The sequence below is a fragment of the Chaetodon trifascialis genome, chromosome 9 (genome assembly GCF_039877785.1).
Source record: "Chaetodon trifascialis isolate fChaTrf1 chromosome 9, fChaTrf1.hap1, whole genome shotgun sequence".
NCBI lineage: Eukaryota > Metazoa > Chordata > Actinopteri > Chaetodontiformes > Chaetodontidae > Chaetodon > Chaetodon trifascialis.
The window spans coordinates 15,737,093-15,750,849 of record NC_092064.1 but is presented as its reverse complement, the minus strand read 5'-3'; the positions used below and the strand labels follow the sequence as shown (position 1 = coordinate 15,750,849).

Genomic DNA, 13,757 nt, shown 5'->3' with positions numbered 1-13,757 from the left:
AACAGCAGTGTGAAAGTTTTTGTTTTAGTCTTCAGTCATCTCACAGTCCACACTGCACAGGGGTCAAACTAAGAGATCTATTAAAGCCACAGTACAAATATTCTGCCACATCAAGTGTATTGCACCATTGGTTCATTACCTATTTTGTCCTCTGCTTATCCTGTAAATACTCTGAAAAACTTGAGCACCATCTGAGCCACGAGTGGTTTGTAAACTGACAGCGCTGCACAGTGATGTCATCCACGTGCTGTGGATGATGTAATGACACCGCGGGGGTGTTCGATGATGAAGTCCGCGTGATGGTCACTGACGAGTGAATGTGATGACAGCGGCGCAGAGCTAAACATTACAAGACTTCTCTAACCTCTGATTCAGCACGCAGAAGCACACACACACACACACACACACACACACACACACACACACACACACACACACACACACACACATAGCAACCCTTTGAATTAGCACTTTTTTGGTCATTTTAGAAGTTTGAATTGAAAATAAGACATCGATGAGATTAATTTTGTCAGAAAATACAACACTGATTAACTGGATAAGGAAAAACATCAAGACAAACACACACACACACACACACACACACGCACACACATACAGAGGACCAACACCACCTGCCTGTGAGGCTGCCTTGGCCTTCGCTGCTCCCGTCTCTCCTTTCTGATCATCCTCCTCCTCCCCCTGTGCCTTAATCCGAGACCCCAGCAGCCACTCCGGAACAACGCTCCGACACTTCCAGCTTCTCCCATTCCCATTTTGAAGCGAGTTTCTCAACTGGCAGCTAGAGCATGATCCAAACCGGCGAACTGATGCCATAAGACAGAAGAAGGAGAGGGCGAGAGGAAGACGAGGACAGACACGGAGAAGGGAGGAAGAAGCAGAGTGTTTCTGCTGTCATGTTTCTCTGGATGACAAAAGACGAGTGAGAGAATAGGACTGAACGGCCCAGTCAACCCACAGTCAGACCAAGGCCTAGACCTTCGAGTGTGTGTGTGAGTGTGTGCGTGTGTGTGTGTGTGTGTGTGTGTGTGTGTGTGTGTGTGTGTGTTGTCCGACCACGCTGTAAACTATGCTATGCTACACGTTGCACGGGTGACACAGTTGTACCATTGTGTGAGTGACTGTGGGAGACGCAGGCAACACGTCCCTGACCATCAGTCACTGTGAGATCCACGCATCCACAGACCCACACTAGCATCCGAATGCATTAAAGCAGGATTCAGCTTTGGACATCCAATACAGCGTTTGTTTCTTTTTCGTTACAAGCTATTCAAAATATGCAAACTTTCATTCCTGCCTTGACTGACGGACAATATGTAAAGTGGAGTATGCCACACAGGAACCAGCTTACTGGTAGGAAAAGTTAAGTTTAACATTAAATTGAAATGAATCTCAAAACACTGCAAAAAATACTCATCACAAGTTCTCAGCATTCAAGGTAACATCTTCAAATTATAGCTTTTCTGACTCATCCAAGGCATCAGATCTTAATATTTTCAATGCTAGAGAAAATGATTAATCCTTCATCAATCCAATTTGTTGTACTTCAGGATGGAGAACTTTAAACTTAATCATCAAACTGGTTAAATTCCGACATTTTGTTGAGTATCTGACTGCAGACAACAGAAAACAGCAACAGAGAGACTTTGAGCTGCTGGCTGGCAAGTGCAATGTAGACTAGAGTAGAACAACAATAATGAAGTTAATTGCAGTGTCTAACTTCTCTCTTTACCGTCACAGACATAGTAGTCTGGTGCCCGCCACACTATTCAAATTAAATACTGACAAGCAAAACTAATGGACCTAATCTGTGTGCAGCTGTGCCAGTAGGACCTGCGAGCTGTTCTCCCTCGACTTCTCTTTTGTATCTGGAATGGATTTTTTGTGGCATGTTAAGTATTTCGCAGCATTTTTACAGAAACTGTTTTTCCATTTTCTTTCCTTTTATGAAGAAATCAATTTGCACCAGCTGTAGTGTAAACCTTAGGGGATTCCACTGTACGGATATGACAGCCAACAGTGCAGCCCTGCATTAGGTGAATCAACAACAAACCGAAAACCGGGATTCTCACATTAGGCATCCTTGTGGCCACGTGGACTGCAGATGTGGGACCCAGACAGAAAGCTACAGGGAGGACGAACATGACCGAGAGAAACCCTGCTTAAGACGTACCATCCTGTATGGCACACACACAAACAATCTTTACCGGATCACCCCACTTTCAACGTCGAGTAAGAACCAGGTGAAACCATTATTCATCATCCATCATTTATGTCACTTACAAACACATAGGCACACAAACACACACTTTAGTATGTAGAAAGCTGCCTGTGCACAGGGAAAAAAAGCTGAAATAGCAGCTCTGCTAGAAAGTGCTGTTTCAGAGGAGGCTTTCCTTACATAAGCAAACTGCTCTGTAATTACACTGGGTGGATCCACACAGACCGAGAGAGAGCTAGAAAGAGACAGTCCGGAGGGAGGTGACTGGAGCAAGAGATGAGGGTAAGGACGAGGAGAAGGAGATAGAAGAAGAGGCCGAATAGCCACGGTTCACAGGTTTAAACTGTCAGGACTTTCCGCTGGTGAGCTACAGTGAATTTTGAAAAAAATAAAAATAAAAAGGGAAAGTTAAAGATTTTCAAAGCATACTGCAACTGTCAGCAACCAAGAGCAACGAGATGTTTCCCACAGACTTTCCCCACTGGGAGAAACCAGATGGAGTCTGATGTTGGGATTTGTTTGCAGCGGCACAAATGTCAGTTGAGTTTACGTCCATTTTTCGGTCAAACGCTCACAAGCGCCTTCAAAAAACCCTGATTGCTCTCACACTTACGCTCTTACAATTACCTGTATTAGTATTGCTAGTACAGGCTAAATGTGGTCTGCACTGCCATTTTGTGAAATTCGCTGACTTGCTCCCAGCACCGTCTGTGTGCTAGATTGCTGCAGCCAGCAGCCTGTTAGCTTAGCTTAGCACAAACACTGGAAACAGGGGACAGACAGTGAGCCTGGCTCTGCCCAAAGGCAACAAAAATCCATCTACCAGAACCTCTAATGATCAAGAATTTACCTGCTATGTCTCATTTGATTAATCCTTACAACAAAGAAGTACATTCTGATCTTAAATAGGGATTTATGTACCAGACTAACTCTTAAATGGGAGACTGCACATATCCCTCCATAAAACCACATTTTGTTTTTTAACTTCTGATTCTGTACAGATTAAACCAGCTAGATATAATGTATTAATTAGTGAGCTTTAACAGTGCTGGTAGGTGGATTTTGTTACCTTTGGACAGTACCAGGCTAGTAGTTTCCTCCTGTTTCCACTATTAATGCTAAGATAACTGGCTGCTGGCTTTAGCTACATATTCACTGTAAGCACTGGGGAGTGATGAAGAGTCATATCCTTCCACAAGAGGTAAAAGCAATGGACTGGCAGAGATAAAGTGCATGTTGCAGGAAACAATATACTGGACTGATTTCCGCTGGCTGCATAACTGTGAACCACAAACAGGCTTATATACACACAGTTGTCCACGGTTAGTTATCTATCAAAATTACTTCAGCATCTCTAAAATCGGCCTCTTAAATCACCCCCCACCCCCAACACGCTCTTACTCAGAGGAACACAAAACATTTTTGTTGTGCCTGTCCCAAAAGAAATACACCAGGCTGTATGAGAGAGAGAGCCAAAACATATTGCTGGTCTGCATGTGAGTAGAGGACAAGATGGCTGGAGGTGAGGGACGTTTTCTCTCCAACATTCTCTGCTCCCCTGGGACCTTAACCACATAGGAACAGAAACCACAGCAAACATTACGAAACCAGTTTAGTTCTAAAGTTCGCTTTTTTGTCTCTGTTCAGTGAGATGCTTGTTATATTCAATCGACTCAATCAGTGAGGCGTTCATCAGGGGGTGCGCAACCTTTCTCCCTTCGAAGGCCAAAACTGAAACTCAATGGTGGACCACGGCACAAAAGAAAACACCTATTGTAAATCGAACCTTGATCTCCACCAACGCCACCTCATTTTTAAAACAGAATTCTACCACGCTGCCTGTACGGTCATCCATCCATCCATTTAGCTACAAGCTTCTAGGGCACAGTTTTCTACCTCTGCTGGCAAAAGCGAAATCAAAATGCCCACCATCAGAGGCTGCCTATGTGTCACTGAATCCACAGACATCCGCAGTGTGGCCTTTGGACCATCTCATTCATCCCACCTCTTCCGTCTCATCTGCTGAGACACGGAGACCTTCAACCAGAACAGACCACATCCTCGTCCTTTCATCTCTCCTTCACCTTTACCTTGCTCAGCACCCCTCGCTTTCTGGACCTCACTAAACCTGGGCTGACATTTGCTTTGTTAGAAAAAAGGATCCCTGGGCACCCACACTACATCTTTTATGTCTGTGCACGTAATGTGTCCTTTAACTTTACTTTTAAGTCTGTTTTCAAAGGAACAACTTATTGGATAAGCGCCTTCCGCTTCACTGATCACAAAATATAAAGGTTTGATGGTGCATTTTCTACCACCCACATCATCATTTTCTTTTCTTTTCTTTCAAAGTGACATTTAATCGTGAGAAAACAATCAACTCTTGCTATCACTGCCACTTATAGCCAAAAATAGGTTTCTGCACTGACATCTGCACGTCACTGACGACGATTCTGATGTGGCTGTGAACAACCAAGAACACCCATTTCCTAAAAAGCAATAACCTTGTTTGAACCTTTCAATAATTATTCAAAAGTGATCCATTGACCAAAGAGCAAAGTAGCTCAGTGCTGCCGTATCAGGCATCTCTACCTTTACTGTTCCTCTCCTGCAACGGAGGAAAGAAAGAAAAAAAAAGAGCGGCCAGAGGGAAAGTATTTGATTCCACGTGGGTGGCCTGATAAAACAAAGTCAGTCATAAATCTAAAGCTATAAACACCGTGCTTTTAGACCTAATCCATGCAGAGCAGAGCACAAACCAATCTTTCTGCCTCCTTTCTTTCTTTCCGGCTGCCTATTTCCCCTCACTCTTTCTCCCATTAGCGTTCACAGCGAGCATCCTCTTTAAACTTGCACTGGCCTCATCAGTAGGATGAAAGGTGATATATGGCTAAAGGACGTCCAAGGATATGCAAGAATACATACAAACACATATTAGCATTGCTGAGCATGCTTTTGCATGCAGACAAATGACACCAATGACTGACCAGTGTTGCTTCTTTCTTATCATATGTACATCCTGTATTTTAGTAGGAGGTTCTTCTATAGATGCTTATATCAGAGCAGAATTACCCAGTTTGGCTTATTTGTTAAATCAAAGAGCATCGAGAAACACACCTAAAACGCATGGCTGCTAAAGCACGACACACTCTGGAGTCTTCAGCTCTTTTGGGAAGCTGAAGACTGTTATGCAACAAGAGGAGAAGGAAAGATGGGTAACATTCCTGCTGCCTGCTAAAGTGAAAACCACTCAGTACAGTACAGGAAACACACGCACACACACTTATTCAAGAGGAATCATTATTATTATTCAATCACTATTTGTTTGAACTTGTCTGTTCAGCTGCTCTGAAGGAAGAGCCTTTCTGTACGTGACAAATGCTCATTTTACACGGCCTGAATAAACCTTGCTTACATTTAACACATTCAGTGGACAACCGGAGACAACAGTGCACGAAAAGATGAACAGAACCAGTCCTCCCTTCTTTCAATGGGTTTATGTTGAAGTTGGTGCGATAACACAATATTAACACCGGATGGAGATTTTATTTTAAACATATGACCCACCTCTGGTTCAACTTAAGCCTTCAACCTTTTTCTACCGTCTTCTCCCGCTGCCTCTCCTTCCCTCGCACCCCCTCCCTCCATCACCGTTTCATTCTTCAGCTCTCTCTCTCAGTTCTATTTTGATCCCGCAACTTTTTTTTTTTAGCCAGCAAGTGTTTCCTTCCAACTTCTTTTTTTTTTTGGTGTCTGTCTTTCTTTCCCTCTCTTACCTGACATTTGGCTCAGCAGCCTGCCTCACACCAAGACAAACGTTATGACCTCACTTCACTGCAATGTTCCAGAGAGACAGAGAGAGACAGCAGAGGGAAGAATAAGATAACATGAGGAGGAATGCTGGAGAATTAGAAGAAAAGAGACATATGGAGATGAGGTGAAGGTAAGAGCTGAAAATGCAGCATACTGATGCAGTATTTCAGACTTGGATTACAGACTTGAGTGACCCTGTATCTGGATGAATAGCAAAGGAGATGAGAAGGGAGAACGATGGAAAAGGCACAAAGGAATAGTGAAGAAAAGTAAATGAGAAACATAGATTAAGATGACAATAATGAGAGATTTTGATGTCAGACAGCAGGCACTGCGCTGTGGAAATGAACCATGCTCAGGTCTCCAGAAAACCAAAGAGCTCTCTTCTCCTCTCCCTCTCTCACCTGCTTTCTTCTTTTCTTTCTTCCCTCACTACAACTCGTCTGTGCTCCATGTCAGCTTGGCACAGTTGTCCTTACATTCAGGCCAAATCTCTCTCTCTCACACACACACACACACACACACACACACACACACACACACACACACACACACACAGTAGTGTAGTGCAGTACGGTTGTGTTGTTGGCTCCAAACATTTGAACAAGCCATTGATATATTTCCACCAAACTATATGCTCATGCACACACATATAAAGAAAGAGGAAACCAGTTTGTAATACACACATGCAGGCAAGTCACAAATGTGCACGCACACACTCGACACAATGGAGTTCACATACACACACGCCAGCCGGCAGTGCTGGACATCATCAAACACTTCAGTTACCACAACAACTTCCTATTTCCCTAAACCCATTTCCTGCCTGGAGAGGTCACTCGCCAGCTACTGCTAATGTTGCTACAGCAACAAGTATAGACAATGGAAAGGAAATCAGACAGTAAACAACTAATAAGGCCGGAGCAATAGATGTAAATAATATCACTGGGGCAAAAAAGCAGCTTTGTCTATTTTTTTTTTTTTTTCAAAATAAAAACAAAATCGTCCAGATTACTGAAACATACACACTGGCAACATTCGGCCTCCGTAGCAGAGCAGAGCCAGTGCATGGCTGCAGAATAGTTACTGCAATAAGAAAAGCAGTCATGACGTAATGAAAGCAAAACCCTTTCTGTCCTGAGCTCAGATGGGATGGTAATCCCTGTGTTGTCCTTACTTTCTCCACACCTATTCACAGTCACACCCATGCCTTCAGGCAAAGGCCTCCAGGAGAGATAGTGTGTGTGTGTGTGTGTGTGTGTGTGTGTGTGTGTGTGTGTGTGTGTGTGTGTGTGTGTCTGTGTGTCTGTGTGCACTAAGTAGAGTGTGTATGGCAATGAATGGCACACAGAAAGGAACACTGACAGACACATTCAGTCACCAGCGCTCTGCACAGCATTAACTCTATGCAGGTTCTAATACTCTGTTGATTATATAATACTTATTTTACCCAGTGGTGGTTTAAAAAAATCATTTATTGTTAATCTATCTGTTTAATTATCATAATATGGATTTTTTGGTCACAGCCTGATCAGTTAACTTTTGTGTTGCTATGATACAACAAGCCAGAAGTCTCCCAATGTTTAGACACTGCTGAGTAGATGTAGAATCACACATCCAATCTGTGTTTGGGTCAGCTGTTTATTATATCCCCTCTCAATGACTCTATAGTCCTGGCGCAGAGACAATCAATACTGGATGGAACAAATAAATGAAAACAGACACACGCTCAGCAGGTCTTGGTCTACTCCTTAATGCCTTTTGTCTGAGATGTGTTTAATCAAACTAATAACATTCGGTGATGTTTGTTTAACATTGTTCAGCCTTTAATGGCTTCTGTATTGTAGCACTGGTCCCAAATGTACTCTGAAATTAACCATAAGTCCTGATTCACAGCACTTCATAAGAAGCACACACTGCACACATGCACCTTTGGGTTTAGCATTGAAACCATGAGCCAACTGTAGAAGACAACTTTACGGGTTGTTTTACTGCACTTCACAATATTTGAGACATCTGAAAAGGGCAAATCAAGTACACTCCCTGTCTCACTCAAAGACAAACCAGTTTTAAGACCTGACATGACGCGAACTCAAAGACACCTTGCAACAAGACAGCAACCTTTCACACACTCACACATGATGACACTGAAAATGGTAAAGACTGAAAAAATGTGGACTCACCACTCTGGGCTTGGTCCTCTGTGGGGTAGCTGTGGAGACAGTGTCCTCTGTGCTCTTCTTCTGTGGTCCAGCTTCTGTAATTCCACTGGTGCTGGTCTCGCAGGGCCCCTCTAAGGCCGGCACTGAAGCTCCATCCCTGGCCACTGGAAGAGGCCCTGGGCCCTCAGTATCCTTCTCAGCGGTGCCCAGAATATATTTTTGTGTCACATCCTCCAGAGATGGGGCCTCATCTCCTGGAGGCTTATTTAAGGTTGGAGGCTCTGCTTTAGGTCGGACAGCAAGGCAGTCGGCCTCCTTCAGTGGGTGGAGGTGCGGAGGTGGGGAGATGGGGATAAAGGTGGCGGGTTCGCTGGCATGGCGGACATGTTTAGGTCTGATTTTGGGTTTGGACTGCAGTGGGGGAAGAGGAGGAGTGAGGTCAGTTTGGTTGCTGTGATCCTCCTGCACCTCTGAACCAGGTTCTGGTGGCTCAAATGGGTCCTCATGAGGGAAGAACTGAGCCAGCCTGTTTGGACGCTTTCTGCAGGGCCGGCGAACCATTCTAGGGGACAGAACGCCAGCTAGCTTGAGGTCGAAGTTAAACTTCTGCATCTCATTCTCATCTCCATCTTGGTCTATCACATCATCATCTTCATAATCACGGTTATCAGAGGGGGGTGTACACTCCGACTGGGAACGAGCCTTCTTGACCTTATTACTGATGTCCGCATGGTGATGCGGCTGTGTTGGCAATGCATGTTTAGGCTTAACTTCTGGCTCCCACAGTTCCTCTCTCTGCTCGCTAAGGATTGGCTCACTGCTAGAAGGTGGAATCTGGCCAGGTTGATCCAGTTCACTGATTGGCTGATTGCTGCCTGTCTGACCTTTAAACTCAGGGTCAGTCTGAGAAAGTAAAGGGGCATCGCTGCGACGACTGGGATCACTGAATGACTTCTTCTTGGGAGCTTTGCCATTGCCATGGTCATCTGTCATCAGTCTGTCCATTGCACCCGGCTCAGCTACGATGCTCCTAATCACCCCACTGTAGTCATGAACGGCATCATCACGGAGGCCGCCATCACTGTAAACCGATAGGTCACTGGCCACACTGCCCTTGTATTCAGACAATGTGGCCACAGCAGAGGCCTCTTGAACACCTCCTCCTCCTTTGACAGATAGAGATCCTAACAGGTTGCTGTCTACAGAAGAAAAATTGTTATTCCCCTCTTCGGCCACAGAACAACGCCGCTGAGGCATGGGGTCGCTGAGAGAGCGGTAGACTGTGGACTCCCCATTTCCAACAGCTGCTATTGTTGACTCTGCATTACTGCCATTACTGGAATCAGAGCCTGTGTTGTTACTGCCAGAAGGGGAAAACTTGCGCCTTCGACGAAGAGCACTTGGGGTTGAAGGGGCTTCAAGTCCTCCTCCTCCTCCTGCGGTGCCTGCTGACCTCTGCGACACAGCACTGTGGGTGTTGATCTCTTCACTGGTACTGTTGACATTGCTGATACCAGCGGTGCTCAGCTCCATGATGATACTGTCACTCTCAGCTACATGGGCAGGACGAGGCAAGGAGGGAGGTACCCTAACTTCATTCAGACGATTTGCACAATTCACGCTCTCCGTCATCTCTTCTCTCTCCTGCTTGAACCCTTCCACCTCATGGAGAGCCGATTGCTTCCACACGGTGACAGGCTGCCCCAGTACATCCCTAGCAATTCGTGACCCTAAATTAACCCCTGCCGACCTCAGGAACGACCTCTCAGAGGGGTCACTGGGGCCCATCTCCGGCTCTGTTACAATCCCTTCATCTGTTAAACTAGACTCATGGCCTGAGAGTTCATCCACAGAGCGGTCGTAGAACATGCTTTCCTCTGAATCGCCCTCCAGTAAGGCTCTCTCCGTCTCTCTGCTCCGTCTCTTTGCCTTCTCCCTGTACTCTGTGCCCCTGCTGTTTAACTTCTCCGACTGCATACTTTGTCCATCCCTCTCGCTCCTCTGCGTCTCACTGTTCTCTCTCTCCCTCTCATGTTTATCCCTGTCTTTTGTGTTCTTAAACTCAGCCTCTTGATCTGTCCTCACCTCATCTTTCAAGCTCACTCCTGCTTTTTCCTTCTCCTCATTTGTTTTCTTGGGCTGAAAACATTCATCCCCCAAATTATGATCAGTTCTCCTTAAATTTGCATCATCATCATCATCATCATCATCATCTTCCCTGGTACTCATCTGGCAGATATCTCGAATGACCTGCCTGGCTTCCTGCACATACCTCTCCTGCAATGGAGGAATCACTTCATCATCATCATCATCATCATCATCATCAAATCCATAATCCCTCATTCTTTGTCCTCTCCCAACCCTAAAATCACCCCCATCGCTTTCTACTTCCCTATCTGACACTGACACACTCCCTCCATCCCTCTCTCCATCTAAGTCAAGCTGCTGTTCAGAGGAGCTCCTCTTTGTTGTGCTACTAGTCATGTAACACCTCACAGCTGCTGTGGGTTTGTCTGAATAAGTGAAAGACTTTGCACGCCGCAGGGTGGCAGTCAGGTCTTTCAGTGACGGGCGACGACCAGAAAGCAGAAGGGTCCCTCCATGAGTCCGTGAGCCCATCCTGTACACTGATGACCCTTCCACAACCCCGGATTTGTCTCCAGTTGTTTTACGCACTTTCAGGTCTGACAGGTCAGATTTCAGAAAGTTTAAGAGCGACATCGTTTCTGATGTGATATCGGGGTTGGACATGGATATTCGGCTTTTATCATTACCATCTACCCCATCCCCACCTGTTGTCCTCATTGCTGTTGTCTCACCACCCCCACCCCCCGCAGATACCCCGCCTCCTTTGGCAAGTACGCTAGGTAAGGGGGTGACTGTAGGCACAATCTTGGGGCGCACCCGCAAAGGGGTACGGGAGAAGTTGTCTCCATGGCCAAAGCTTGGGGAGCGGTACATGGTAAAATTACCATGGTAAGTTTTACTCAGCATGGACGAGGATGCAGTTCTGCTATTTGCTGCACGGTTGGCGCAGCTAGCCTGGTCCTCCTCCTTCAGCGTCTCCGTGCTGGAGTATCGGCTGCTGCAGCGCGAATCACCAGGACTGGAAACAAAAGGGGGGATATTGACCTTTGACACTCGTGATACACCAGGAAGAGTTGTGGACGTCACTGATGAAGAGATGCGCTCCCATTGCTGCACCCTCGCTCTGTGGCTATGACTGCTGGCATCTCTTGCCAAGTGGCTCCGAGATGTTGTTCCCACAAATTCCCCTCCGGTGTTTTGCTGGTGGTGCCTCTCTAAGTGCTCCATTGTTAAGGCTGTGTCACTGTCGCTGTCTTCTGATTCGCCATCATGATCATCATAATCATCACGGCCTGTTGCTAGAGCAGCTCCACTGACCTTCTTCTTCTTTCTCAGCGAGCGGCGGCGCACTGCCTCTCGACTGTGGGGGCCTAAAGAACCAGGGCTGTCCTCTTCACTGCCTGAAGACCTGCCAATGCCCTTGGCACCCCACCAGCCATTTTTACTGCGGGATAAATAGCTGCCTCCTCGCTCTGTGGTGCCCCTTTCTCCTGCTCTGTGGGAGATGGAAGGAGCAGGGCCGGAAGGAACACTCCACCCATCTACTCCACCTCCTCTTCTTCTCCTGGTGTGCTCCTCCTCTTCGTCTCCAGAACTGAATCTCCAGCGGGAGCTAAGGGGAGAGGCAACTCTTGCTGGGGCTCTTAGCTCAGTGGAGGGAGCTACAGTCGAGGAGGAGGAGGTAATGGCTTTATCTGTAGCTGGAGCAGAGGAGGAGGGGGTGGAGGGGGGGGCTGGTGCTCTAGAGGAGCTATGTGAGGAATGTAAACTATCCCTGGGCAGCCCGACCCCCTGTCTATCCCTTCTCTCCCTCACTGTTGACTGCTGAAGAGAGGAGGAGCAGGAGGAGGTGTCTAAGCTCTTCGGTCGACTCCAAGACGAAGTAACAGGGGGTTGAAGGTCACAGCTGGGGTCAGATGTCAATCCTGTCGTCCTGGGGGTCTTATGTGCAGCCTCCGCCTCAGTGCTGGGACTGCGAGATCTGTATGGAGATGGGTTAATCCTGTGGTAGCGACTACCCCCGGTGCAACTGCTGCTGCTGCTTTTGAAAGTATTTCTGCCAGAAACTTTGTTGTTATTAGAAGTATGTTTCTCTACTTCTGCATCCTCATTTGAGTACGGCTGGTGGTCAGCTTTAGAATAAAAGTCCATACCTTGACAAGAAGTCTCTTTAGCAGCGCTGCTTTCTCTGCTTTGTAGTCCCACTATGCATTTGCCCTGCAAAGACAGGCTAGCTTCATTAGCAGAGCTGTAAGGCGAGAGTCTGTCACTTCTATCCGAGAGAGGAGCACTCTCACTGGGGCTGAGCTCGTGTAGATGGCCTCTGCCGGCTGCCTTTGAATTATCACAAGTGTCAGTCTTGTGCTGCTGCGTAGCTTTACCTTGTCTCTCATCAAAAATCTGTCTAATTTTGGTGACACTGGGCCACTTGTCAGAGTGGAGGGGAATAAAGTCACTGTGGTGTGTTGAGTGATAACTTCTGTGAGATTTACAGGGTGGAGGAACCCCTCTACTTATAATATCCTCTTCCTCATCTGTAGTCAAAGTTTTTCTGGGATCAGAGGGGCATGCATTGATCTGTGAATAATCTCTCTTACCAGAGTTACTGCAGCTGTCGGTTGATAAACGTGTAAGAATCCACTTCTCACTCTTCTTCTCTGTGTCCGAGCCTGACACGGAGTCAGTGCCAGAGTGAAACTTCTGCACTTTATTGTCTGTGAGAGACTCTGCAGCTGTGGGATCACTATCTTGGAAATATCCACCAGCGCTGTCCTCGTGAAAAGATTTACGGAGCGACGGAGACCCGTCTCTCCTGGAGCCCCTAGTCCGGGGAAGAGTGCTGCTCCCCCGCGTCACTGCTGCGCCGTCTCCCGGCGAGGCTCTGTGCGTGCCGCTGCTGCTAAACCTCTCAGTGAGCTGGCGGATGGATGGAGAAATAGAGGAGAGAGGAGTGGAGGAGCCTCTCTTTGAATCTGCGGTTGGGAGGCCGGCAGTGGTGGTGGCAGAGATTTTGGAAACTTTTCTTGACACACTGACATTACGCGTCGCCACGGGTTGTTCTGCTTTGCTGGGCTCCAGGGGAAGGGCGACGCCAGCTGCCTCCAAATCCTCTGATTTGTGTTGTTGGTCCTCACTTCTGTTGGCGCCCCAGGACCCCAACTTTTTGAAAGAGACGCTGCGATACACAGCCGCGTTCTTCCTCTCTCTTTCTGCCATTGTTCATGTCTTTCTTTGTTCAAATTTCACACGCACATTTTACCTCCACGGACATTACAGATCCGAGCACCTTTTGGAGTTGTGGTCCATTTCCCCTCGCAGCCTAACGGCATGAAAACCATGAAGACAATCACTTAAAAAAAAAAAAAAAAAACTTTGGCAAAGCTTCAAATCGCAATGTAACGAGGTTAATCAGATGACAAGCTGTTCACTGAGTAAATGAGTGCTGCTTTGTTATC

At 46.7% G+C, this 13,757-nt stretch overlaps 1 protein-coding gene across 2 annotated transcripts in view; it reads right to left on the bottom strand.

Moving 5' to 3' along the window:
* LOC139336581 (rho guanine nucleotide exchange factor 17-like) overlaps window positions 1-13,757 on the bottom strand; it is a 61,743-nt gene that overhangs the window by 47,954 nt on the left and 32 nt on the right. The window contains exon 2 of one of the 2 annotated variants that reach the window (XM_070970724.1): window positions 8,236-13,621. In XM_070970724.1, the coding sequence (XP_070826825.1) occupies window positions 8,236-13,518 (5,283 nt within the window). In that variant the 5' untranslated portion in view covers window positions 13,519-13,621. Of the gene's footprint in view, window positions 1-8,235; window positions 13,731-13,757 lie in introns of those variants that run through there. The other variant, XM_070970725.1, reaches the window with a different exon arrangement.